The 26,636-nt window shown below is 46.2% G+C and overlaps 2 protein-coding genes across 2 annotated transcripts in view; both read right to left on the bottom strand.

Moving 5' to 3' along the window:
- LOC135226952 (probable E3 ubiquitin-protein ligase HERC1) overlaps positions 1-26,636 on the bottom strand; it is a 448,279-nt gene that overhangs the window by 107,535 nt on the left and 314,108 nt on the right. The window lies entirely within an intron of this gene.
- Positions 1-26,636, bottom strand: part of LOC135226908 (probable E3 ubiquitin-protein ligase HERC1) — a 46,540-nt gene that overhangs the window by 7,064 nt on the left and 12,840 nt on the right. The window contains exons 2-3 of the mRNA XM_064266592.1: positions 25,175-25,358; positions 24,861-25,021 (exon numbers count right to left, since the gene is read on the bottom strand). Coding sequence (XP_064122662.1) covers positions 24,861-25,021; positions 25,175-25,358 — 345 coding nt within the window. The remainder of the gene's footprint in view (positions 1-24,860; positions 25,022-25,174; positions 25,359-26,636) is intronic.

Here is a 26,636-nt window from a genome sequence, read left to right as displayed (position 1 = left end):
AAACAGAACATCTGTTTACTGATGCAAAACTGGAGTGAACCTAGGATCCTTTCCTGGTTTCTCCTTGACGCTCGTTTGCACTTGAGGAATTGCCTTACTGACTTGGCTATTTCTTTCCTTTTGACCACTGGAATTGACAGATTGTGGGAGGTCAAGTCCCATTGGATGCCGAGCCATTGAAAACGAGACTCCGGAGTGACTCTGGACTTTGTCCTGTTTATTTGGAACCCAGATGTTCCAGAAACTGGATTACTTTGTCTGTGGCTCTGAGGCATTCCTCGACGGTTGTTGCCCAAATCAGCCAATCGTCGAGGTACGCTACTACCATTATCCTTGTGATCTTAGTTGTTGTACTACTACTTCCGCTATTTTCGTGAATACCCTGGGGGCTACATTCAGCCCGAAGGGCATCACTTTGAAAGAGAATGCCTGGTCTCCCAACCTGAAGCCTAGGTATGGGCGGAAGTGTCTCGTGAATGGGATATGATAGTATGCGTCTGTAAGATCGATAGAGGTGGTTGACGGCCCCACGGGGAAGTAAGGTCCGCACCTGCGAGGTAGTCAGCATTTTTGAACTTGTCGCAACGAATAAGTTTAGACGGGACAAGTCTAAGATTATTCTTCATTTTGATGAGCATTTTCTTTGGCACGCTGAATAAGCGTCCTTGAAACTTTAAATGCTTGGCTCTTGACACTACCCCTTTCTGAAGGAGCTCTTCCGCATAATCTGTCAATTCCTTTGTTGGTAATTGAAGGAATGAATGATTTGGATGGGGGGGACCTTTGATCCAACTCCATCCCAGCCCTTTGGACACAATGCTCTGTGCCCAATTGCTGAACCCCCACCTGTGACGAAGAGGAACACCTCCCTCCTACCTGAGAGACCTCACTGTTGTTGTGCAGGGCGTGCTCCGCGCCCTCACGGAAGTGTTTCCCCCTGTTGGTTGCCCTTCGCCACCCCTCTGACGAAAGGCAACCCCTAGCTCTGCTTCCCCTTGCAAACCTTGTTAATGGCTTGAAAGGCCTGCTTTCAAACACCGAGTTGAAAGCCGGGGAAACAGCATAGGAGGTCGAGGGCTGGCTTTAGGAAGTCAACAGAGGATGGGTGGTTTTTGACCCTTTGCACCCGTTATTGCCGGTTGCACAGGCTGCGAGACTGGAACTGCTTGAACAAAATGCTGTTGCTGCTGCTTCTGGAAGGGCGGGAACTTCCTGGTCTTTTTAAGCTTCTTAGCACCAGCAGGAGGATTCTCAGGTTTCCTCTTACTGGAAAGACCCCAGCGCGCCCTAAGGCTTTGGTTAAGCCTGGTCGCTTCATGCTGCACTTCGTTGACAGCTGATTCTGGGGAAGAGGTCAGCTCCCCAGATAGTGGAAGAAAGCAGCTTGTTCGGCTCATGCAGAATAGTAGCTTCCTGCAGGGACATGTTTCCGGCAGTTCCGCCTTGCTACCACCACAAACTCGTTTACAGATCCGACTGTACTGTCTGGAGTTTGTGCCTTTGCCAGCAGTTTGAACAGAGGTTCTGAGCCGTACGTCAAGCGGCAACCTCCGTCATTACCAAGGAATTCAATGTTCTGCCTAACCTAGTCCTTGCCTCAAATTCGGCTTGGATAAGGTTATCCCGGCAACCTAGGAAGTCTCGCCAAACTGATCAATGGCACAGTCCGGCTTGAGCTTTCCTACCGTGAATGTGGCTGACAAGTCTTCCCAAAGTTCCCCAAAGGCTGGAAAGAGTGGGGACGTTGGGTCTGATTCCTAAGCTGAGGGAGAGGCTCATCCTTCATGGCAGCTTGGATGGTGACCTCAGCTATCTTTGTTGTGAAGGGGAGTGGTGCCTCCTCCTCCGTAGCAAAGATTGTAAAGGGGCTCTTAAATGCCTGTAGCTTGGTATTGGTACAATCCCAATCTTCCAGGCATCGTACCCATTCCCTTTGAGCTGCTCCTCGGCTGTAATAAAAACAGTCTCTTTAGGGATCTTGTATTCCCTATTTAGAGCTGCCCTCCGTCAGTCTAGCATATCCCATGAAAGGCGGTTGTAGACCGGCGGGATGGAACTCGAAGTCCTCGATACGACGAGTTCCATAGTCCGGGATAGAGATCATCCCATCCTTGAAGGAGCAAAAGCTGCTACCCTCCAAGGATTGCTCATAGAGAAGGCGGGAAGGGTATTGTAGTCAGGCAACGAGGCAACTCCGGCGCCTGCTACAGGTAGAATGGCTGGCGGAGCTTGGGTCAGCCCTGCCAGACGAGGTGGAGTCTGGGAGAACATCTGATCGAACCTGGTGTTCATCAGAGATCCGACCATATCTTCCACCTGTTGCATGACCCCTGCCGTGAAAGCAACAGGATCGAAGGGACCAGCAGGAACTGGCCCCCGACAGGGGTCACTGGAGGAACTCCGGTAGAAGAAGAAGGTACTGGCTCGGCGGGAGCGTGGACCTTCTCCTTAGAGGATTTACCTCTGGACCCTTTTGAATGCGAAGAAGTCTTCGCTTTCCCTGCTTCGGGATGGTGAGCGGAGACTTATGGGAAGATGAAGAAGATGGCGTCTTCTTAGAACGACGTCCTCTCCAGGGTCTCTTCTGCTCTTTGTCCCTTCACCTTGGTGACTACTGAGGCAGTAGGCGTCCAAGCAGGGATCTCTGATCCCGTGAAGCCCTGGAATGAAGTAGAGGAAGGGACAGGTGAAGAAGATCCAGAAGCGTCCAAGGGAAGCCCTTGGGCGCCCAACAAACCTACCTCAACTAATAACTCACCTCCACCTACCGTCATTGGCTCAACGTTGATGTCCAGTGTTGCGACGTCCGCCGATGATCCTGGCCTTCTCCTTCCATCAGGGCCTGCTCCACCTGTTGCTGAATGGTAGAGATCATCGGAACTGCCGCGGCGGGGTCCACATACCCAGTCGACTTCCTGCCTGGGAAGATGCGGACAGCCATACTCTTGTCCAAGATATATGGCTGCCCCTTCGGCGCATTCTTGCCGAAGCCACCTACCCAGGCTTTCAAGGTAGCCGATGCGGCGTCCTTGTCGGCAGCAGCCTGAAAAAGAGGGTCATTGTAGTCCTTACAACGAAGCCCCGAGGACGAATCATTAACATTTGAAGTTTAGAACTATATAGCAATATAAACAAATTCATGTGATAGTATATACCCAGGAAAGAAAAATCCCATAACTCCGGTATATACTTACTCCGTCCGAGAAACTGTTCCACCAGCTCGTTAGCAGATGGAGCAGGCTTCGTTGGTGCCAGACGATCAAGTCCTTATGGCGGACGGCACAGGGAGCGTGGGACCTGCAGACCTCGAGCCCGCAGGGGTCCTGGAGGACAGCGTTGCATTCGGCCTCCTGACAGTTGGTAGCCTGTAAGTGGATAGATACATAAGTATCAACGTTATACACTAACAGAACCACTTATGCTACTCCGCTGCATGCCGGAGTAGCATAACATTTTTGGGCATAATCCTCCCCTGCAATCCGTGTGGGAGAGTCCATAGGACCTGGTAAACTGGTTGAAGTCCCCGGTGTACGCCGAGTTTCAAGGAGGAGTACGACACGCCGGAGAACGAGAGAGGATTCCCAACCAAATAAAACTAAATTAAATTAAATTAAATAGTTTGGAGCGTGTAGCTCCGTCGTAAAACCCCCCCGGCCAACTGCGGGTAGCGCTCGGATAGCAAGCGGGCACCGTCAGCGGACGAAGGGGACATATAACCATAACAGTTTGGAGTATACAGCTCCGTCGTAAAAGCCCCTTCCGCCAACCGTCGGGGCGCTCGGATAGCAAGCGGGCGTTCCGTCAGCGGACGAAGGGGACTATAATGCATAACGGGGAAAGCATGTAGGACCGACCGATCCCCCTTCCCCTTCAAAAGCTGGCGGAGACAGCTAAAGAAGAAAGGATATGGGGGGGAAGGGTGAATCGGATAAAAGGAACACCAGAGACGGACTGATGCGGGCAGAGGGGGTGGCCAACCCCCCTGATCACACCGGAACTCCCCCGAAGCTCACAGAGAACATGGACGGTCCAGCAGAACGCCATACTGTCCATAAACTCCCGTGACTCCTCCTAAAAGGGGGGGGGAGGAGGGGAGTGGTGCTCGGATGGTTGCTATAGCGACTTGTGAGCGAGCGAGGACAGACACCCCCCCCCTCCGTGAGGGAGGAGGGGAAGGGGACTGGGACTAGGGCGACCAGTGGCTCGACGCGAACGCAGGTGGACCAAGAGGTGATAATGCAACAAAACCTAGCCTAGGCCGAGCTGACCACGTGAGCGAGAGTGGACCAAAAGGCGATAATGCAACAAAACTAGCCTTGGCCAAACTGATCGCCCTAAACATGCAACCCCTATATGAAAATTACATCGTAATAATAAAGAGAGAAAGGAAATCACGAGTGAGAGAGAAAGGGAACGTCAGGAAAAGAGGCTAATTCCCCGAGGAAACAAGCCGACTGCTCAGAAGCTGGCCTTAGCCGACACGTAAAACGGAGGGCAATGGCCAGGATGGCTGGACTAGAAGAGACATAATAAGTAATCACTCAGAAGCCTAGACACCTAGACAAAGGGACATGCATGCATGAACACTAATCTAAGGCATAAGCAATGGATTTCCGAATAGTAACGATGTAAAAATAAAAATACTTGGGAGCTTGTGTATCACGTGATAGAACCCATATATAAGGTAAAAATACACTGGATAGATACCACGGTATGGGGGACCGAGGAATCTAACCGAACATGAGGCGAGCTGGCGAGGCCGCCATGCGCCAGACCAGGTGACTATTATCAAACCTAAAAAACGGTAAAAATATCTCCTGGCTGACAAAAAAACTAGTGTAAAAACCTTTCGGGTTACTTAACTTAGCTGCGGCGATAGCTGCAAGTTCCATGTGAAATAAATCCAAGGGAAAAGTGCACAAAAAACACAGAGGAAAAATGGCACGTGTTACCAAGTTCACTAACGAAAAAGGATGGCCACCACAGGCGCTGCAGTCGGCGTGGTAGGTAGCGTAGTAGTAGTAGTTGCTGACTCCGACTGTGTATCAGCTCTCTCAGGAGGGGGATTTTGATGTAGGAGAATTCTAAATGACAAGAGGTTCGTGGTAGTGGTCTCACTCGCCCAGCTACATACCGACACTTTTATTTAGGGTGAGTGAGTCAGTTATTCTGACATCCTCCTGATTTTATTTTTTTCTCTGGTATAATGTTAGTATCATTACCTAGAAATAATGAACTTAAGGATTATTTCACGAAGCGACACGAACTGAGCCCAGAAAACATCTAATGCGTTGGAGTTTAGAATTACAAGACTATAACCTGAAGATAGTTCATATAAGGGGAAAGGATAATGTTATAGCTGATAGCCTCTCTAGAGATTTTTCGGAATGAGTAGCCTGATGACCGTTTTCTATTCTGGGCTCAGCTCTGTCGGCCTATGAAAGTATTCTTAATATCATTCTTTCTAGGTAAAATTAATCTAAAATTACCAGAGAAAAACAAAATTAAGAAAATGTCAGTAAACTGACTCGCTCACTCTATAAAGAAGTGTCGGTATGAGAATATAGGAGAGTGGGATCACTACCACGAGTCATTCACCATTTAGACCTTCCAACATAAAATCCCCACCAGAGAGGCTGATACCAAAGGGTGATGCGGCCGCTACTACTACTACCACCGACGCCACGGACAGCAGCGCCCCTAGCGGTCATCCTTAATCATTAGGTTCGCAGCGCTTGAGTGCTTTTTCCTCTCGTGTTGTGTTTCGTAATTTTACCTCGTCATTACGATGGAACGTGCAGCTATCGCATCGGCTAAGTTAAGTGCCTCATAAGTAGTATTTTACAGTTTTTTAGTCTTCCAGGGACCAGTATTTTCATTCTTAATAGGTCATATACGGTTCTCCCGGTTGACTCATGGCGGCTGCATGCCGCCTCGTGTTAAGATTTCCCGGTCTCCCATACTGGGATATCTTATACTTATGGGCTTACTATATTCGTTCATCGTTTATTACATCGTTTTTATAGCTAGACAGCCCTTTTACCTTTTCTCTTAGTTTGGTATTTAGGGCTATACCGTGTTTCTGGCCCAGCATCCCGGCTCTTGCTCTACATCGGCTACAGCTGGCTCCGAGTAGTCAACTGTTCTTCAGAACAGCTGCCTCCTCCTGGGCTTCTTTCTCTTTTACTAAAAGTGTCTTTTCCCCCTTTACGATGTATTATCAGTGTTATTTAGGGTGTTAGGCTAGCCTAGGTGCATGTACCATGTGTTGGTACAGTCTGGTTCACGTGCCCCTCCATGGTTGTGTTGCTATCGCGGCTTAGGCCACCTGCGATCACGTGTCCCCATAGCACCTTACCCTTCCCCTTCCCCCCCCTCCCTACCAGGTATAGGGAGGGGTCTGGGGGACTCCTTGGTTGCCATGACAATCACAGTATGACCTTCCTCCCTCTCCCTCTGAGGAGGCCAGGAGCTCCCCTCCCAGCTGGGGTACAGGAGGGCGACCACTTGTCTCTCGGTACCGGGTCACCGAGCGGTAGCTGTAGGGACGGGGAGGGTAGGCCAGGCCACCCCCCCTCTCTCTCTCTCCCGCCGTGTTACGCTGGGACCCCCCACCTATTGCTTCAGTCCCACCCTTCCCCTACTGTAATGAACGGAGCCTCCGATGAGCCGGGGGTCCTTTGGTTATAGGTTCGTCTGGCTCCGCCAGCGGGCGGGTGACATTACTAGTGGTCTGTTGCTTGCCTACTATATCCTTTTTTCCGCTACCGGAGGAGAGCTCGCTCCTTACCCGGGCACTCTTCTAGTAGACGGGAAATTTTATACTTCGTTATATATACGGATAAAAAACCCTAATATTACGGTGAATTTTAGTTTTAATTTATTTATGTGTGCCATCTCCGTCTTCTCTGTCGTGGTTTCATGGCTCCTCACCACTCCTGGTTGGAATCTTTTTCCTGTCTCCGGCGTAGCCTTAGACAAACTCCAACCGCCTAGTTACCACACGTAGTATGGCGGGGCTCTGGTTTAATCTAACTTTCACGCTCCGGCATGCAGCGGAGCAATTGTTTAGGCTGTAAGTGTGGCACCTGATACTTATGTATCTCTCCACTTACAGGCTACCAACTGTCAGGTCCCGGTTGCAACGCAACACTCTACGACCCCTGCGCCCATGAGGAGTGTAGGACTCACGCCCCGTGTGCCACCACCCACAATGGACTGATCGTCTGGCACCCAGAATCTTGCACCATCTGCTACGACCTTGTTAGTCAGCTGTTGGGTGGGGTAAGTCTACTCTTAGACTTCTTGGTCTTATCACTAATAACACTTAGTTTTAAGCTTTGTCAACCCTGTCTCCGCCGCTAGAAGCTTCATTTCGCCTTCTCTTTCAGGCTGCCGCCGTGAAGGAAGTCGCCTTGGCAACCCTGAAGGCTTGGGTGGGCGGCTTCGGAAGAACGCCGCCAGGGCCAGCCGTACATTCTGGACAAGAAGCTGGCCGTTCAGATCTTCCCCGGTGCAAGTCGACCGGTCTATGTTGACCCCATCTTCGGCAGCCCCTCTCATAGCTTCAATCCAGCAGGAGGTGCAGCAGGCGTTCGGGTCCGTCTCCACGCAGCCCAGATGTGGCTAACCTGGACCTGACATCGAGCCTATGGCGGTAGGGCAGAGGATTTGTTGGTTGAGGTAGGTGTGTCGGGCGCCCAAGGTCTTTCCCTGGGCGCTCCTGGATCTTCTTCCCCTGTCCTTTCTTCTGCCTCTTTCCAGGCTTTACGGGATCTGAGATCCCTGCCTGCTCTCCCGCTCTTTCTGTCCCCCACCCCCGAAGGTGAAGGGACAGAGAGAACAGAAGACTCTCCATAAGACGACTTCTAAGAAGTCGTCGTCTTCTTCATCTAAGAGGTCTACGACTTCCTACGCTGACGCGGTGAAGGCAAAGCCGAGCTCTTCTTACTCTAAGAGCTCTGGAAGCAAGGCTTCTAAGGAGAAGGCTCGCGCTCCAGCCGAGCCGACGCCTTCTCCGGCATCCACCGGATCCACTCCGGTAACTCCTGTTGGGGTGGCGGGACCGAGCTCCTTTGATCCCACCACCTTTTCGGCAGTTGTGATGCAGCAAGTGGGAGAGATGGTTGGCTCGAGGATGACCGCCCTCGGGTCTAGGTTTGAACAGATGTTTGCGCAGCTGTCAAACACCATCAACCAGTCTGGCCAATCCATTCAGGATCTCTCTAACAGAGTTAGAGAGAAGAGGACCGTTTGCTGGACTTAGTCAGGTTCCTCAGCCAAGCTCAGTAGCAGGTACTGGCATTTTGCAGTTACTCCCTACGAAATCCCTACCAGCCTTCTCCATGGAGAAACCCATGAGAGTGGCCGCTTATGCCCCCTTCAGGACGGCATGATCTCTATCCGAGTGTGGAACTCGAAGAATTGAGGACTTCGCGGATTCTATCCTCCTGGATGACTCAGCCTTTCATTGGGTATGCTAGGCTGACCGTTGCTGCTCTCACTAGAGAGGACAAGATTTCCCGACGAGACTGTGCTGTATAGTAGGGATCACGCACAGCGGGAATGGGTTCACTGCCTGGAGGATTGGGAGTGTACTAACACTAAGCTCCAAGCTTTCAAGAGTCCGTTCACTATTTTCGCTACGGAAGAGGAGGCTTCTCTTCCGTTCGCTACCAAAATAGTGGAAGCGACTCTTCAGGCAGTCCTCAAAGACGAGCCCATGCCACAGCTGAGGGAAGCGGAATCTACTTCTCCGCTCTTCCTAGCCTTTGGAGAATTGTGGGAGAACTTGCCTGCCACGTTCTCGATTGGTAAACTTAAGCCAGACTGCGCAATGGACCAGTTTGGCGAGAAGCTTCCAAGACTGCCTGATATCCTGATTCAGGCAGAGTTCGATGCTCGAACAAGATTTGGGAGGTCCCTTAACTCCCTAATCATTACAGAAATGGCTGCCCTGTCTTATGGCACAGAACCTTTATTCAAGATTCTGGCCAAATCTCAGCTCCAGACAGTCCAAGCTGATGCTTTCGACTTCTTCCTAGCTAGGAGGAACTGCCGAAAGCACGTCTTGCAGGAGGCCACTATCAGGCATGAGCTAATAGACTCCTGGCTTCCAGCATGTGGGTGCGGACCTCATTCAGAGTCCTCTGAGAACGAGTGGTGCACACGAGGCTGCCGGCTAGGCTCAACCAGAGCCTTAGGGCTAGATGGGCATCTCTTCCAAGAGGAAACAAGAGACCGCCCAGCTGCTGCGGTAGAGCTTAAGAAGACAGGAAGAACGTTCCAGCCTTACCAGAAGCAACAGCAGCAACAGCAGTTTGTTCAGGCCGTCCCAGTTACTCAACAGGGACAGCCGTCTACTTCAAAACACTACAACCCATCCTCCATGTGTCTCCTCAGAGTCAACCGTCAACCTCCTACGCAGTCTCGCCGGCCCTTCAATTCTATGTACGAAAGCCAGGCCTACCCAACCTTTAATAGGTTCTCTAGGGGTGGGGTAGCAGGGCGAGGGGCCACTTTCGCCAGCGTGGCACAGGAAGAGCTGCAAGAGGTAGACAATTCAGAGGAGGGCGCGGAGGTCAACCCGCCCAACAACAGTGAGGTCTCCCCAGGTTAGGAGGGAGGCTGTTCCTCTTCCGTGCACAGGTGGGGGGGTTCAGCAAATGGGCACAGAGCATTGTGTCCAAAGGATTGGGTTGGAGTTGGATCAAAGATCCCCCTCCAATCAAATCATTCTATCAGGAACCATCAAATGGAATTGACAGATTATGCGGAGGAACTCCTTCAGAAAGGAGCTATTGCGAGAGTCAAGCATCTAAAATTTCAAGGTCTGCTTATTCAGCGTGCCAAAGAAAGGCTCAACAAAAAGAAGGGTAATCTAGAACTTGTCAAAGCTAAACTCTTTCATTCGTTGCGACAAGTTCAAAATGCTCACCATCTCGCAGGTACGGACATTAACTTCCCGTTGGGGGCCGTCACAACCTCCATCGATCTTACGACGCCCATACTATCATTCCCTATAGCCAGACACTTCCGGCCATTCCTAGCTTCAAACTAGGAATCAGTCGTTCTCATTCAAGTGATGCCCTTCGGTCCTGAATGTAAGCCCCAAGGGTATTCACGAAAGTAGCAGAAGTAGTAGTTCAACAGTTGAGAACTCAAGGGATAATGGTAGCAGCATACCTCGACGATTGGTTGATCTGGGCAACCAAACGGTCGAGGAATGTCTCAAAGCCACGAAGAAGGTAGTTCAATTTCTGGAACATCTGGGGTTCCAGATAAACAAAACGAAATCCAGCTCACTCCGGAGTCTCGTTTTCAGTGGCTAGGAATCCAATAGGATTTGTCTTCCCACAATCTGTCAATTCCGTGGTCAAAAGAAAAGAAATAGTCAAGTCTGTGAAACAATTTCTCAAATGCAAACAAAATCAAGGAGAAACCAGGAAAGAATCCTAGGTTCTCTCCAGTTTGCCTCAGTGACAGACATCCTCCTGAAAGCAAGGCTGAAAGATATAAATCGAGTTTGGCGATCAGAGCAAAACACCAAATCTCGAGACAAGTTGTCAGTGATCCCACAGATCCTTCGCAACCAGCTCCGTCCATGGACAAAGTGAAAAATCTTGCCAAATTAGTACCCTTTCAATATCCCTTCCAGTGTTAACCATTCACACGGATGCCTCCCTGTCCGGGTGGGGGGATATTCTCAATTCAAGCAAGTTCAGGGGACTTGGTCGGTTCAGTTCCGCCAGCTTCACATAAACGTCCTGGAAGCGATGGCAGTATTTCTTACCCTGAAGAGACTCCTCCTTCCCCGAAGAAGTCTCATCTAAGACTGGTTTTGGACAGTGCAGTAGTAGTACATTGCATCAACAGGGGAGGGTCCAATCCAAACACGTGAATCATGTCATGATAGCCATTTTTGCACTAGCAGACAAACACAGATGGCATCTGTCCGCCACTCACCTGGCAGGGGTAAGAAATGTGATAGCAGACGCCTTGTCCCGGTCAGTCCCTCTGGAATCAGAATGGTCTCTAGACGACGGGTCATTCCAGTGGATATGCCGGAAGTCCCCAGGTCTCCAAGTAGATCTCTTCACCTCACAAGCGAACCACAAGCTCCCTTGCTATGTGGCCCCCAAACCTGGACCCTCTGGCTTATGCCACGGACGCCCTGTCGTTAGATTGGAATCAGTGGAGGAAAATCTATGTTTTTCCTCCAGTGAATCTTCTTTTGAAGGTCTTGAGCAAGCTGAGGACTTTCAAGGGACTAGTAGCACTGATTGCTCCAGACTGGCCAAAAAGCAACTGGTATCCTCTGCTTCTGGAATTGGGTCTTCGACCTCAACGGATTCCCAATCCCAAGCTGTCACAATCAGTACAAATGAGGACTGTGTTCGCTTCCTCAGGAATTCTTCAGACCCTAACTTTATGGACTTCATGAAGTTTGCGGCTAACAAAGATGCTAACATTGATCCACAAAACATCCTCTTCCTAGAATCAGATAAAAGAGAGTCAACTATTAGACAATATGACTCAGCTGTTAAAAAAATTAGCATCCTTCCTGAAAGAATCGAACACACAACCATACAGTTAACTTAGCTATATCCTTTTTTCAGATCTTTGTTTGAAAAAGGCTTAGCAGCTAGCACTATTACTACTCATAATCGGCTTTGAAGAAAATCTTTCAGTTGGGTTTCCAAATAGACCTAACAGATTCTTACTTTACATCTATTCCCAAAGCCTGTGCTAGACTTAGACCCTCTCAAAGGCTACTGCAGTTTCATGGTTCTTAAATGATGTCCTCAAACTAGCCTCAGATACTGACAACTCGTCTTGCACTTTTATAATGCTTCTTAGATAGACGTTATTTTATTAAACCTTGGCTTCAGGAGCCAGAATTTCAGAACTGTCGGCTCTATCCAGAGATGCGGGTCTAGTGGAATTCCTCCCTCAGGAGAAGTTCTACTTTCACCGGATCGTAGCTTTTTAGCTAAAAGAGGATCCCCTTGCAAGGTGGGCTCCTGGAAAGTCATCCACTTCCGCAAGATCCTTCTCTCTGCCCAGTATCAACTTTAAGAGCCTTTCTATCTCGTACATCCTCAAGATCCTCAGGTTCTCTCTTTATAGAGAGAGGTGGTTTTCACTTTATCAGTAAAAGGAATCAGACAAACAGATCCTTTACTTCATTAAACAAGCCATCCTGATTCTTTCCAAAGCACATGACATCAGAGGAGTAGCCACCTCAATTAATTACTTTCAACTATGAACTTTGAGTATCTTAAAAGTATACTGGATGGAAATCACCGACAGTCTTTTAAACGTCATTATCTAAAGTCCTTGGAATCTTTAAAATTTTCTGCAGTAGCAGCGGGAAACATTGTTTCTCCTGATACTGCATAGTAGTTGTAGTAGATCCAGGTCTCCTTTCTACCTACCTCGTCCACATGTCTCACCCTATTGCCATGCTACTCGGAATACTCTAGCCTTAGCCGCTTAGAATAATATTGGTGGATTGTCCCTTATTTTTTTTGCTAGGGACATCCACATTATGTACATATAATGTACTTCAGTGTTTCTACCCTTATTTTTATGCTAGGGTAGAACACAATGTGTTTGTATATTTTGTAAATATCTTATTTAAGTGAATCACTCCTTGTTTTTTGCCATTACATTATATGTATTTACTATATCTAATATAAGTTAATTTTTAAGTACTTTATATTGATTGCTTTCTTTATCATGCCATTGTATTAGGATAAGTTAGCTTTAAGTACTTTGGTTTGTACGTATACTGTAATGTTTCTGATTCACTATATATATATCTCCTTTTTACTATTGGGTTTCATTTGTCCTTATTCCCATCTTGTCTGTTTCTCTGGTATATTTTCATAGGCCGACACGAGCTGAGCCCAGAAAAAAAAGGGATTTTGACGGAGGAAAAATCTATTTCTGGGTGATTGGCTCGTGTCGCCCTATGAAACCCACTGTCTTCTTTTACCCACCCTGCAGGACAAGATGTTCATAGATTAAGGATGACCGCTAGGGGCGCTGCTGTCCGTGGCGTCGGTAGTAGTAGTAGTAGCGGCCGCATCATCCTTTGGTATCAGCTCTCTCTGGTGGGGATTTTATGTTGGAAGGTCTAAATGGTGAATGACTCGTGGTAGTGATCCCACTCGCCTATATTCTCATACCGACACTTCTTTTATAGAGTGAGCGAGTCAGTTTTACTGACATTTTCTTAATTTTGTTTTTCTCTGGTAATTTTAGATTAATTTTACCTAGAAAGAATGATATTAAGGATACTTTCATAGGGTGACACGAGCCAATCACCCAGAAATAGAATATTTACTCCTCCAAAAAATCTCTTTTTTGCACAAGTGGGTTAGTGAATGGAGAAGTGTGCCTGTTTTAACTGAGTTAAAGCTTTATGCAGAATTGTTCCCCTATTGTTTGATTCTTGTTTCTCTTTAAAAAAAAAAAAAAAAATCAGTTGATTTCATTTTTTTTTTTTTTCTTTTGGGGGAATGTGTCATGGCAATCGCTCAATAGTGAAGAAACATATATTAAGGGAAAGGAAAATGTATCTTCTTCGAGTAGGTCTGCAGCAAGGACGCATTCCCACACGTGTTGGAGGTGTCTGTCCTCATGATTGTTTGAGAATACTTAGGTGTATTGTGGAACTCCAGCATGCGGCCGTCGTTAGAAACGGTGCATATTATGATGTAACATTTCGTTGAAAGCCTTCTAAAAAGTTCCTGTCGCAGATCATCAGAGATAAGAGGAGAATGAAGTGACGAAGGATGAGAGAGGAAAAGGACGCACGAGAGAGAGTGGGAACGGAAACAAATTCGTCCGTAGTTGGAGAGAGAAAGAGATCCCGACATTGAGAAACCCTTTCAGAGAAGAAATGTCCTACATGTAGTTTTGAGGAGTAACCCGCCCTTCAAGTTTCATGACTAAAACATTTCTTCCTGCAGTACGAAGTTAAGAAGCTGTCTGAAGTTTCTAATGTCCCCTTTTGAGAAGCCCTCACTTCAAACACTGATTTCTACAGCTGCTAACCTGGCCAGCAAGTATTTCATTACTGCACTGTTTCCCTCTTTTCACACAGATTTAATTTTGTTATGTAAATAGGAGAAACCATTCTGCATTTATCGTTGTGAATAAGCTTGTAAAACTTCTGTTCTGTTTGAGTTTCTTTCTATATTTATACCCCAAGTTTCAATTGTTGGTGTTGAATCCTTCTTGTTTATTATAATAAAGAACCTGAGCGGATCTGGGTCTGTAACAATAGGACATGCCATGAGCTTGCACTACAAGCTCCTTTTATACTTCTCAGTGTAATATGGTCCAGCAGCCTGGAGGCTAGACACAATGCTACACAGCCGGGACAGACTCAATGTATATAAACTTTCCTTCTACCCAATAAGCTGAGGAAGATCATATCAGAGATGGAATCCTTCAGACTTATACAAATGATTCTCACTGCTCCTCTATGGTCCCTGTAAAAGTAGTACTGCTGTCATCCATCATGGAAGAAGCCTTTGCAACAGCCATATTCAGCATATTCTACAGAAATTCAGGCTTCTTTAAGATTATCAAACAAGATCTTAAAACACAAGTCTTTTTTTAGGTCACTGCCAAAGCAATTTCTCACATTTTTTGTCCTTTAACCCTCATTCTTGACTTGATGCAGCTTTATGCCTGCAAAATTAAATGCCACAAGGCAACCCTCTTGAAGGTTTTAGAGATTCAAGGAATTTAAGTCAGTCTCCAGGGACCTCAGGAGGCTATTCAAATATTTCAAGCAGTTCTCCTTACTGAGCTATCTAATCATCTAAATGGGATCTCTCCTTGGTTCTTTGCATCTTGTCCAGAGCCATGCACAAAACCTCTCAACAACTCCGTATACACTGAGGACCGTATTCCAGCTGACTTTTGCTTCTTCCAGATGTGTTAGGGAGCTTCTTGGTCTCTCTAGTACTGTCACACACTAAGAGCTGGTATCCTGCAGGTCATAGTGTGGTAGGCTGAATACATTAGATTTCTTATATTTTTCTTCCATTGAACTTTTGTTTTATTTATATGTACTGTTTGTGTCTGTCAGTAGGTGCTACGGTGATTCTTCATGCTTCTTTTTTTTTCTCCCTTTTCCTTGCAGTTTGCTTGAGGGCAATAGAGTGGATTAGTTGGCTCCCCTTTATCAGAACCCAATGGTGGAAGCCTAAAGAGACTGTTGGAAGCTGGAGGCAGACCTGTACAGCAAGTATTAATTACAAAACAGTTGTGTGAAACAGAGTGAATAATGATAATGCAAACCACTGGCAAGTGATAGAGGTGGTAGTATTCCAAGGACATTAAACAAACATTTCAAGAGAAATCAGGGTGTGAATTAGGCTTACCATGAAGTTGTACAAAGAATTCTGTTTAAAGGAAAATACATTTTGGTTCTCAAATAACATTTCCTGGACAATCCCATGTGGACATGATAGACTTATCTTTCAAGCAATGGAAGTGTTTCTTGTCTATGTGGGGAAAAGTATAAGGATTAAGATTATTAGAGAAAAGATTCTTAGATGGTCATTACAATATTAAAAAATTAGGAATTAGGTTTAGTTTTTCTTTTATGATCGTGTAGTATTACGTTAAGGTATAGGAGGATAGGTTTTGGTGAAATGTACTGATAAGGTTAATAAATAAGTTTTCATACTGTAAGATTAAGTGAATAAAATATTAGGTTAAGGGAGTCAGAGTCTTATTTTGAGAACCTTCATATTTGATCTCATTAACCCTGTTCAATTGTGCAACTTGAGAAAGCCTCTACTACATTTGACCCTGACTTTGCTATACAGACCCAAACTAGTGGTCTTCAGGATAGAATGACAGCCCTGCCATCTGATAAAGTAAAAGGTCTCAAATTCTTTTGTGAATGCTCTCTGACCTTACCATGAAACAAAAATTAAAGGGTTTAGAAAGGAAAAACTCAAGTTCCTTTCCAAACCAGCAGAAGTAGCATATTTCTATGAATATGGCCAGGGCAGGCCATTCTTAGTGCTTAAAAAGAAGCTTTCAAGAAATAAACTGCCGAGATTTGAGTGACAGCAAATGAGAACATATTAATGCAGGTACTTTTGATATGCTAGTCCACTTCTGCTCTCTTCTAACATGTGGCTTTATGCATAAAGGATGAGTTTGTATTTACTAGACCATGGGTCACAGTTGATCAAGCCTTACCAACAGCTGATGATGTTCCACCTACTTCCTTTTAGTCATCTGATGCATCTTCATATGGAGTTCTAAGGTTATGTGCATTTCCATACTAGTTGAATGGTTAATGGGTTTCCCCTCCAGGTTTCCAACTACTAATACTATAACTGGGGCACTTGGGTCCTGATCTCTGTCCTTGAGTAGTCACTGTGTCCATCAACTCCTGATGGGTTTGCTTTCAACAAATAATGTCTTTACAACATAAAGCATACTTTTCATACAAACCCATCAATCACATATGAAAGTGACCATCTCCCATCCCCTCATTCTTGTGTCACACAACCTTTTCACACAATATAATGAGCTAAGTTCTTATCTACTACTGGTTGCAATCAGGAGCATGTGCAAACTGTCACTCATCATTCTATTATCTCTTCCATATTGGTGTGAATAGGGACATTGTAATGGCAATTTGGGTTATTTATGTCTGATGGGTTTTGAATGAAAAAAGGGATTTTGACGAAGGAAAAATCTATTTCTGGTGATTGGCTCGTGTCGCCCTATGAAAGGATCCTTAATATCATTCTTTCTAGGTAAAATTAATCCTAAAATTACCAGAGAAAAACAAAATTAAGAAATGTCAGTAAAACTGACTCGCTCACTCTTAAAAAGAAGTGTCGGTATGGTAATAGGGGCGAGTGGATCACTACCATGAGACATTCACCAATTAGAACTTCCAATCAGAATCCCCTTAAAGAGAGAGCTGATACCAACGGCGATGCAGCCGCTACTACTACTACTAGAGGACGCCACGGACAGCAGCGCCCCTAGCGGACATCCTTAATCTAAAAACATCTTGTCCTGCATGGGGGGGGGAAAACAATATAGGGTGGGTTTCATAGGGCGACACGAGCCAATCACCCAGAAATAGATTTTTCCTTCGTCAAAATCCCTTTTCTGGGCTCAGCTCGTGTCGGCCTATGAAAGAGTACCAGAGAAACAGACAAGATGGGAAAAAAGGAAACAAATGAAAAGCAGTTGTAAAATGATGGATATAATACAAAGTAAATCAATTACAGCATACAAAACTAAGTACTTAAAGTAACTTATACTAAGCAGTAAAATAACAGAACGTTAGTAAATTAAAGTACTTAAAAACAGTAATCACAGTAAATTACAATGATGCAGTGTAATATAAACAAAAGAATTTACTTGAAAATATTTACAAAATATACAAACACATTGTGTCCACCTACCCTAGCATAAAAATAAGGGTAGGTACACTGAAGTACACCATCAGTACAAGTGTGGATGTTCCCTAGCAAAAAAAAAAAAATAAGGGACAATCCACTATATGATTCAGCGGCTAAGGCTAGGATATCCGAGTAGCATGGCGATAGGGTGAGGCATGTTGGATGATGTAGGTAGAAAGGAGACCTGGATCTATACTACGACTACTAAACAGTATCAGGGGAAACAATGTTTCCCGCTGCTACTGCTGAAAATTTTAAAGATTCCAAGGACTTTAGATAATGACGTTTAAAGACTGTCGGGGATTTCCATCCAGTATACTTTTTAAGATCCTCAAAGTTCATATGTTGAAAGTAATTAATTGATTGTGGTGTCTACTCCCCTGATATCATGTGCTTTTGGGAATGAATCAGGATTGGCTTGTTTAATGAAGTAAAGGATTTGTTGCCTACCTCCTTTTACTGACAAAGTACCACCTTTTTCTCTCATGAAGAGAGCACCTGAGGATCTTGATGAAGTACGAGATAGAAAGGCTCTAAGAGTTGATACTGGGCAGAGAGAAGGATCCTGGGGAAGTGGGTAACTTTCTAAGGGCCCATCTTGCAAGAGGATCCTCATTTTTGGCTAAAAAGCTACGATCCGAGCAGTAGAACTTCTCCTGATGGGAGGAATTCCACATGACCCGCATCCTGGATAGAGCCGACAGTTCTGAAATTCTAGCTCCTGAAGCTAGGCTTAATAAGAATAATGTCTTTCTCAGGAGCATTATGAATGTACAAGACGAGTTGTCAGTATCTGAAGCTAGTTTTGAGGACATCATTTAAGAACCATGAAACTGCAGTAGGCCTTTGAGAAGGTCTAAGTCTAGCACAGGCTTTAGGATAGACGTAAATAAGATTCAGTCAGATCTATCTGAAAACCTACATGAAAGATCTTCTTCAAAGCCGATTTATGAGTGGTAATATGCTAGCTGCTAAACCTTTCTCAAACAAGGATCTGAAAAAGGATATAGCTAGATTAACTGTCATGGTTGTAGTGTTCGATTCTTTCAAGAAAGATGCTAATTTTTTACAGCTGAGTCATATTGTCTAATGGTTGACTCTCTCTTATCTGATTCTAGGAAGAGAATATTCTGTGGATCATATTAGCATCTTTATTAGCCGCAAACTTCATGAGTCCATAAAGTTAGGGTCTGGAGAATTCCTGAGGAAGCGAACACAGTCCTCATTTGTACTGATTGTGATAGCTTGGGATTGGGGATCCGTTGAGGTCGGAGGCCCAATTCCAAGAAGAGGATACCAGTTGCTCTTGGGCCAGTCCGGTGCAATCAGAGCTACTATCCCTTTGAAAGACCTTAGTTTGCTTAGGACTTTCAAGAGAAGATTCACTGGAGGAAAAACATAAATTTCCTCCACTGATTCCAATCCAACGACGCTCCGTGGCATAAGCAGAGGGTCCAGGTTGGGGGCCACATAGCAAGGGAGCTTGTGGTTTCGCTTGTGGAGGCGAAGAGATCCACTTGGAGACCTGGGACTCTCAGGCTTATCCACTGGAATGACCCGTCGTCTAGAGACCTTATTCTGATTCCAGAGGAACTGACCGGGACAGAGCGTCTGCTATCACTTTCTTACTCCTGCCAGGTGAGTGGCAGACAGATGCCATTTGTGTTTGTTTGCTAGGGCAAAGATGGCTATCATGACATGATTCACATGCTTGGATTTGGACCCTCCTCTGTTGATGCAATGAACTACCACTGCACTGTCCAAAACTAGCCTTAGATGAGACTTCTTCGGAGGAAGCAGTCTCTTCAAGGTAAGAAATACTGCCATTGCTTCCAGAACGTTTATGTGAAGCTGGCGAAATTGAACTGAGCCAAGTCCCCTGAACCTGTTGGAACTGAGAGTATCCCCCCCCACCCGGACCCGGACAGGGAGGCATCCGTGTGAATGGTTAACACTGGAAGGGGATATTGAAGGGGTACCTTCTTGGCTAAGTTCTTTACTTTTGACCATGGACGGAGTTGATTGCGGAGGATCTGTGGGATTACTGACAACTTGTCTCGAGATTTGGTGTTTGCTCTCGATTGCCAAATTCGATTTAAATCTTTTAGCCTGCTTTCAGGAGGATATCTGTTACCGAAGCAAAACTGAAGGGACCCTAGGATTCTCTCCTGGTTTTCTCCTTGATGTTTGTTTGCATTTGAGAAATTGCCCTGACAGATTTTGCTATTTCCTTCCGTTTGGCCACTGGAATTGACAGATTGTGGGAAGACAAATCCCATTGGATTCCCAGCCACTGAAAACGAGACTCCGGGGTAAGTCTGGATTTCGTTTTGTTTATCTGGAACCCCAGATGTTCCGAAAGTGAACTACCTTTTTGGTGGCTTCGAGACATTCCTCGACGGTTGGTGCCCAGATCAACCAATCGTCGAGGTATGCTGCTACCATGATTCCTGAGTTCTCAATTGCTGTACAACCACTTCTGCTATTTCGTGAATACCCTGGGGGCTACATCAGACGAAGGGCATCACTTTGAATGAGAACGTGATTTCCTAGCCTGAATCCTAGGAATGGGCGGAAGTGCCTGGCTATAGGGATATGATAGTATGCGTCTGTAAGATCGATGGAGCATGTGACGGCTCCACGCGGAGTAAGGTCCTTACTTGCGAGAGGGTAAGCATCTTGAACTTGTCGCAACGAATGAAAGAGTTTAGCTTTGACAAGTCTAAGATTACCCTTCTTTTTGTTGAGCCTTTCTTTGGCACGCTGAATAAGCGACCTTGAAATTTTAGATGCTTGACTCTCGCAATAGCTCCTTTCTGAAGGAGTTCCTCCGCGTAATCTGTCAATTCCTCTGATGGTATTTGGTGGAATGATTTGATTGGAGGCGGATCTTTGATCCAACTCCAACCCAATCCCTTGGACACTATGCTCTGTGCCCAATTGCTGAACCCCCACCTGTGGCAGAAGAGGAAAACAGCCTCCCTCCTACCCGGGGAGCTCATTGTTGATGGCGGGTTGACCACCACGCCCTCCTCTGAAACTGCCTGCTCCTTGTCGCCCTTCCTGCGCCACGCTGGCGAAAGTAACCTCTCGCCCTACCTCTCGGTTTGTTTGTAGCCTTGAGCCTCAAATGTAGGGTTAAAAGGCCGGCGAGATTGCGTAGGAGGTCGACGGCTGTGATTGAGGAGACAACAGGAGGATGGGCTGGTTCTGTTTCGAACTAGCAGGTGTCCCAGTTGGGTAACCGGGACGGCCTGCACAAATTGCTGCTGTTTTGCTGTTGTTTCTGATACGGCTGGAACCTCTTACCAGCCTTCTTCGGTTTCTTACCAGCAGTGGGGACGGATTCTTGTTTCCTCTTTGACGAAATACCCCACCTAGCTCTAAGGCTCTGGTTGAGCCTAGCAGCCTCGTGGTGCACTTCATTAACAGCGGACTCTGGGAAGAGATCCGCTCCCCACATGCTAGAAGCTAAGAGTCTATTAGGCTCGTGCCTAATAGTACACTCCTGCAGAACGTGCTTTCGGCAATTCCTCCTAGCTTGGAAGAAGTCGAAAGCATCTGTTAGGACCGTCTGAAACTGGGATTTTGCCAATATCTTAAACAACGGTTCCGTCGCATATGATAGAGCAGCCATTTCCGTAATTACAAGAGAATTGAGGGACCTGCCAAACCTGGTTCGCGCGTCGAACTCTGCCTGAATCAGGGAATCAGGCAGCCTTGGCAGCTTCTCGCCGAACTGGTCCATGGCGCAGTCCGGTTTGAGCTTACCAAGCGTGAACGTAGCTGGCAAGTTTCTCCCACAATTCTCCGAAAGCCGGGAAGAGCGGAGAAGTAGACTGCCTCCGCCTCCCTTAACTGTGGCATGGGCTCATCCTTGAGGGACTGCCTGAAGGTCTTCTCTACTATTTTCGTGGCGAAACGGAAGAGAAGCCTCCTCTTCCGTCGCGAAAATAGTAAAAGGACTCTTATAGGCCTGGAGCTTAGTGTTCGTGCACTCCCAGTCCTCAAGGCAGTGAACCCATTCCCGCTGGGCATGATCCCTACTGTATAGAACAGACTCTCTAGAGATCTTGTCTTCCCTAGTAAGAGCCGTTACAGTCAGCCTAGCATAACCGATGAAAGGCTGCGTCAGACCCGGAGGGTAAAACTCGAAGTCCTCAATTCTCCGAGTTCCACACTCCGGGATAGAGATCATCCCATCCTTAAAAGGAGCGTAGGCAGCTACTCTCCATGGATTCTCCATGGAGAAAGCTGGCAGAGAGTCGTATGGCGGGAGTTGGAGAATGCCAGTGCTTGGCACTGGGGAGACTGGAAGAGGGACCTGAGAGAGCCCAGCTACTCGGTCCTCATTCTCTCTAACCCTGTTAGAGAGATCTTGTATGGATTGGCCTGATTGAGACAGAGTGCTCGACAATTGTGCGAACATCTGCTCGATCTCGTCCCCAGGGCGGAGACTTGCGAGCCAACCAACTCGCCCACCTGTTGCATCACCACTGCTGAGAAAGCAGTGGGATCAAAGGTGCTAGGTCCTGCTCCTCCCACCAGCGTTGCCGGAGTGGAAGCGGTGGAGGCAGGAGAAGGCATTGGCTCGGCGTGAGCGCGAGCCTTCTCCTTAGAAGCCTTGCTTCTAGAGCTCTTCGAGTGAGAAGAACTCGGCTTGGCTTTCACCGCGTCGGCGTAGGAAGTCGAAGACTTCCTAGCCGAAGAAGACGAAGACGACTTCCTAGAAGTTGGTTCTTAGCTAGAGTCTTCGGTTCTCTCTGTCCCTTCACCTTTGGGGGTACAGAGAGAGCGGGAGAGCGGGTAGGGATCTCAGATCCCACAAAGCCTTGGAAAGAAGCGCTCGAAGAAGGGACAGGAGAAGATCCAGGAGCACCCAAGGAAAGACCTTGGGCGCCCGACACACCTACCTCAACCAACAAATCCTCTGCCCCTACCGCCATGGGCTCGACGTTTAGGTCCAGGGCAGCGACGTCCGGGACCGACTCCTGGGGGAAGCTACGACCCCAAAGGATTGCTGGAGATCTTGCTGGATGGAGGCTATCAGAGGGGCTGCGGACAAGGGGTCAACATACCCAGTTGACTTGCCCGCAGGGAAGATCTGGGACGGCCAGCTTCTTTGTCCAGGACGTACGGCTGGCCTTTGGCGGCGTTCTTCCCGAAGCCTCCCACCCACGCTTTCAGGGTGGCGAGGGCGACCTCCCTCACACCAGTAGCCTGAAAGAAAAGGCGAGATGAGCTTCTAATGGCGAACGGGGATAACAAACTTATGACTAAGAGTTGTTAGTAAAATGATAAGGAAGCCTATAATGGACTTACCCCATCTCCCAGCTGACCGACTAGGTCGTAGCAGATGGCGCAGGCTCTGGGTGCCAGACGATCATCTCATTAAATGACGTGGCACAAGGGGCGGTGAGACCTGCACTCATCGTGGCCGCAGGGGTCGTACAACGTCGCGTTGCACCAAAGGACCTGACAGTTTGGTAGCCTGTAAGTGGAAAGATACATGAGTATCAGGAAAACACTTACAGCCTAACAGTTGCTCCGCTGGTGCGGAGCGATAAAGTTAGATTAAACCAGAGCCCCGCCATAATACGTGTGGTAACAAGGTGGTTGGGGGTGTCCTAGGCTATAGCTCCGCTGATGGCGGGGAGGGGGGGGGACACAAAAAGAAACCAACCAGGAGTGGTAATGGTAAACCACGACGTAAAAAATAGGCGGGGATGGTAGATATATAAATTATAAAATTAAACAATTCATCGTAAAATTAGGGTATATCCTTAAAATAACAATAATAACAAACCTTTCCCCACCCGACTACTAGAAGAGTGCACGGGTAAGAAGCAAGCTCCCTTCCGGTAGCGGGGGAGAGAGGTAAGGATATAGTAGGCAAGCAACCGACCACTAGTAGTCCCCACCCCGCCCGCTGGCGGAGCCAGTAACCTATAACCAAAGGTGCCCCGGCTGCGACGGAAGGCTCCTTTCGTTATAGCGAGGTAAGGTGGCTGAGCAACTGGGGAGGGGGGAGGAAGGTCTCGGCGTAACACGGCGGGAGGGAGAGAGGGGGGGGGGGTGGGGGGGGGATGGCCTACTCCTCCCCGCCTCACCGACTACCCGCTCGGAGACCCGGTACCTCATGAGTTGGTCGCCCTATACCCCCCGCTGGAGGAACCCCTGGCCACCTCAGAGAGGGAGAGAGAGGCGACTGAGGTGGTCATGACAACCAAGGGGTCCCCCAGCCCCTCCCTATACCAGGTAGGGAGGGCAGGGGCAGGGTAAGGTGCGATGGAACACGTGACCGCAAGTGGCCTAGGCCGCGAGCAACACAACCGTGGGAGGGCCACGTGAACCAGGCTGTACCAATACAAGGAACATGCACCTAGGCTAGCCTAACACCCTAAATATAATATATACATCGAAAAGATGGAAAAGACACTTTAGTAAAGAGAAAGAAGCCCAGGAGGAGGCAGACTGTTTCCAAGAAACAGAAGCCTACTCGGAGCCAGCGATAGCCGATGAAGAGCAAGAGCCGGGATGCTGGGCGGGAATAAGAGTAATAGCCCTAAATACCAAAACTAAGAGAGATGGTAGGGGGGCTAAACTGGCTAAAACTCGATGTAAAAGACAATGAACGTAACATAGTAAGCCCATAAGTATAAGAAGTCCCAGTATGGAGGACCGGGAATTCTTAACGAGGCAGCATGGCGCCACCACGAGACAACCGGGAAACCGTATGACCTACTTAAGAGGAAAATACTGGTACCCGGAAGATAAAAATGTGGTAAAAACATTACTTATGAGTTACTTAACTTGAGCCGTTGCAATTGCAGAGCGTTCCATGGTGAAGAATAGGATAAATCCCGAAATTAGCACAGCACAGAAAAATAATGCGTCTTGACGCTAGCGCTAATAATTAAGGATGACCGCTAGGGGCGCTGCTGTCCGTGGCGTCCTCTAGTAGTAGTAGTAGCGGCTGCATCGCCCGTTGGTATCAGCTCTCTCTTAAGGGGATTCTGATTGGAAGTTCTAATTGGTGAATGTCTCGTGGTAGTGATTCCCACTCGCCCCTATTACCATACCGACACTTCTTTTTAAGAGTGAGCGAGTCAGTTTTACTGACATTTTCTTAATTTTGTTTTTCTCTGGTAATTTTAGATTAATTTTACCTAGAAAGAATGATATTAAGGATCCTTTCATAGGCCGACACGAGCTGAGCCCAGAAATAAGTTTTATTTTATAAAAACTTATGACCACAATATTTTGAATTATGTAACTTATATATGAAGATTAGAATGTAGACTGTTACAGGTATGCAATCTCAAAGACTGCACACTCAGACATCAACAGAGTATTATTATTTACACAAAATACTTTAGATTAAAACATCAGACATACCTATCAGTAGGAATGGCTGTCCAAGCAATTGAATGTGTAGTGCCAGCACTTATTTGGTGTACAGCAGCATCAAGACCCATAACTTTCTTTGGTCGAGTTATAGGAGATAAAGTGTGGCCTTGGCCACACTGACCCATTGTGTTGGAACCCCAAGCATATACCTTTAAGAATAAGCAAAACACTTTACGTATATATAATTACCTTATCTCAAAATATTTATAATTTCAAAACTAATCCTGGTATTATATTGCAAGGGCAGAATCAACTTAAAATTTAATACCACTGAGAAACAACTGTATGGCTCTTAACCTCACCTCAGATTCATGTGTTAAGGCAAGAGCATGCGAATCTCCAGCAGATATATCTACAATCCTTAGTCCTGCCAACTCTTCTATTGGACGTGGTCTAAGCATGGTTGCCTCAGCTGATCCCAGAGCCAGACAGGGTCCAGAACCCCACACCCAACCTGAAAATGAGCTGTGTCCAACCTCCTTGGACCTATCAAGGAGTTACACATGAGGCAGAAAAACATCAGCAAGGGCTCAGGTGAGAGGAGAGGAATGTTAAACCATGAATACTAATGTGCGGATCTAAATTATCTTTACATTATGCACTGTCTTGTAATGTACTGTACTTACAGTGATAAAAAACACATACATTTCTTAGACAAATAGACACTCTGCCAGACAATTAATTAGTAAGAGTAAGATGAATGAATAGGCTTTTTTCTTAAATGGTATGTATATATACCAAGAATACTGATACTTTTTGTGGTTAGACTACATACCATCAAAGTCGTTTTTTATTAATTTGGTTCAGTTCCTGAACTTTCTCTAATGAGAGTAAAACAATGAATGAAAATTATAACTAATAGTATCTAAAGAATTGTACTTATAAAAAATAAACTTTGTTACAGTTACAAAGTGATAAGTGCTAACTGAAACTGCAGACATAAAATATTTTGTTAATGAACTATGTTAAGCAAACATGTACAACACTGAACTGTATTTTTCTTGCCTGTCAGCCAATCTAGTCACAAAGATCCTGTTTAAACACAAAGAGTGCTGAAGGCTGCATCATAATGCAGTGTAAACTGAAAACTCAGGATAAGTTTATCTAAAGAAAATTAAAAACAGTAACGTACTACCATTTTACTTGTAAAAGAGCCAGCCACTCCGTGGAAAATTAATACAGTACTCACTTAGTGTAGAGGCTCTTTAGGCCTCGTTTGTAAGTCACCTCTGCTTGCACCAGACCCCCATAGGCCTCTTTCAAACTTTAGTAATAACTGAATGAAGATTTTTTTAGTTCATATTTTATCTTTTGCAAAGAAGTTTGATAATACTAAACTATATTTTAAATGTCAATTGTGTTTTTTCAGTTAAAAGTAAAAGAATAAATAGAGAAGTACAGTAGACAGAAATTCACATATGGCTCTAATGTCCAGTAGATTGAAAAATAGACTGAAGCTCTCACAAAATAAAATATGTGACCAAAAGCACTTTTGAATTTAAACTGTAAGGATTTTGGTTTTCTCTTTGTGTTTACACAAAGTCATTGTGGCATACTGCTCAAAACAAGAAAGGGATAGTTCATGTAGGCTACTAAATATATGTTAGGAAAGCCCCAAAGAGATAGAATTAAATGTTTAAACTTAATGAGACATAAAAATGGAAATACAATGCTGCAAGGTTTATTTCCGCTATCAAGTAACAAGTACATACTGATATTAAAGTTGGACTGTTCATTCAACAAAATGAAAGCAGACACCTTTTT

Source organism: Macrobrachium nipponense, chromosome 15 (assembly GCF_015104395.2).
Source record: "Macrobrachium nipponense isolate FS-2020 chromosome 15, ASM1510439v2, whole genome shotgun sequence".
Taxonomy (NCBI): domain Eukaryota; kingdom Metazoa; phylum Arthropoda; class Malacostraca; order Decapoda; family Palaemonidae; genus Macrobrachium; species Macrobrachium nipponense.
The sequence above is the reverse complement of the archived record's forward strand: the minus strand, read 5'-3'. Positions and strand labels throughout refer to the sequence as shown.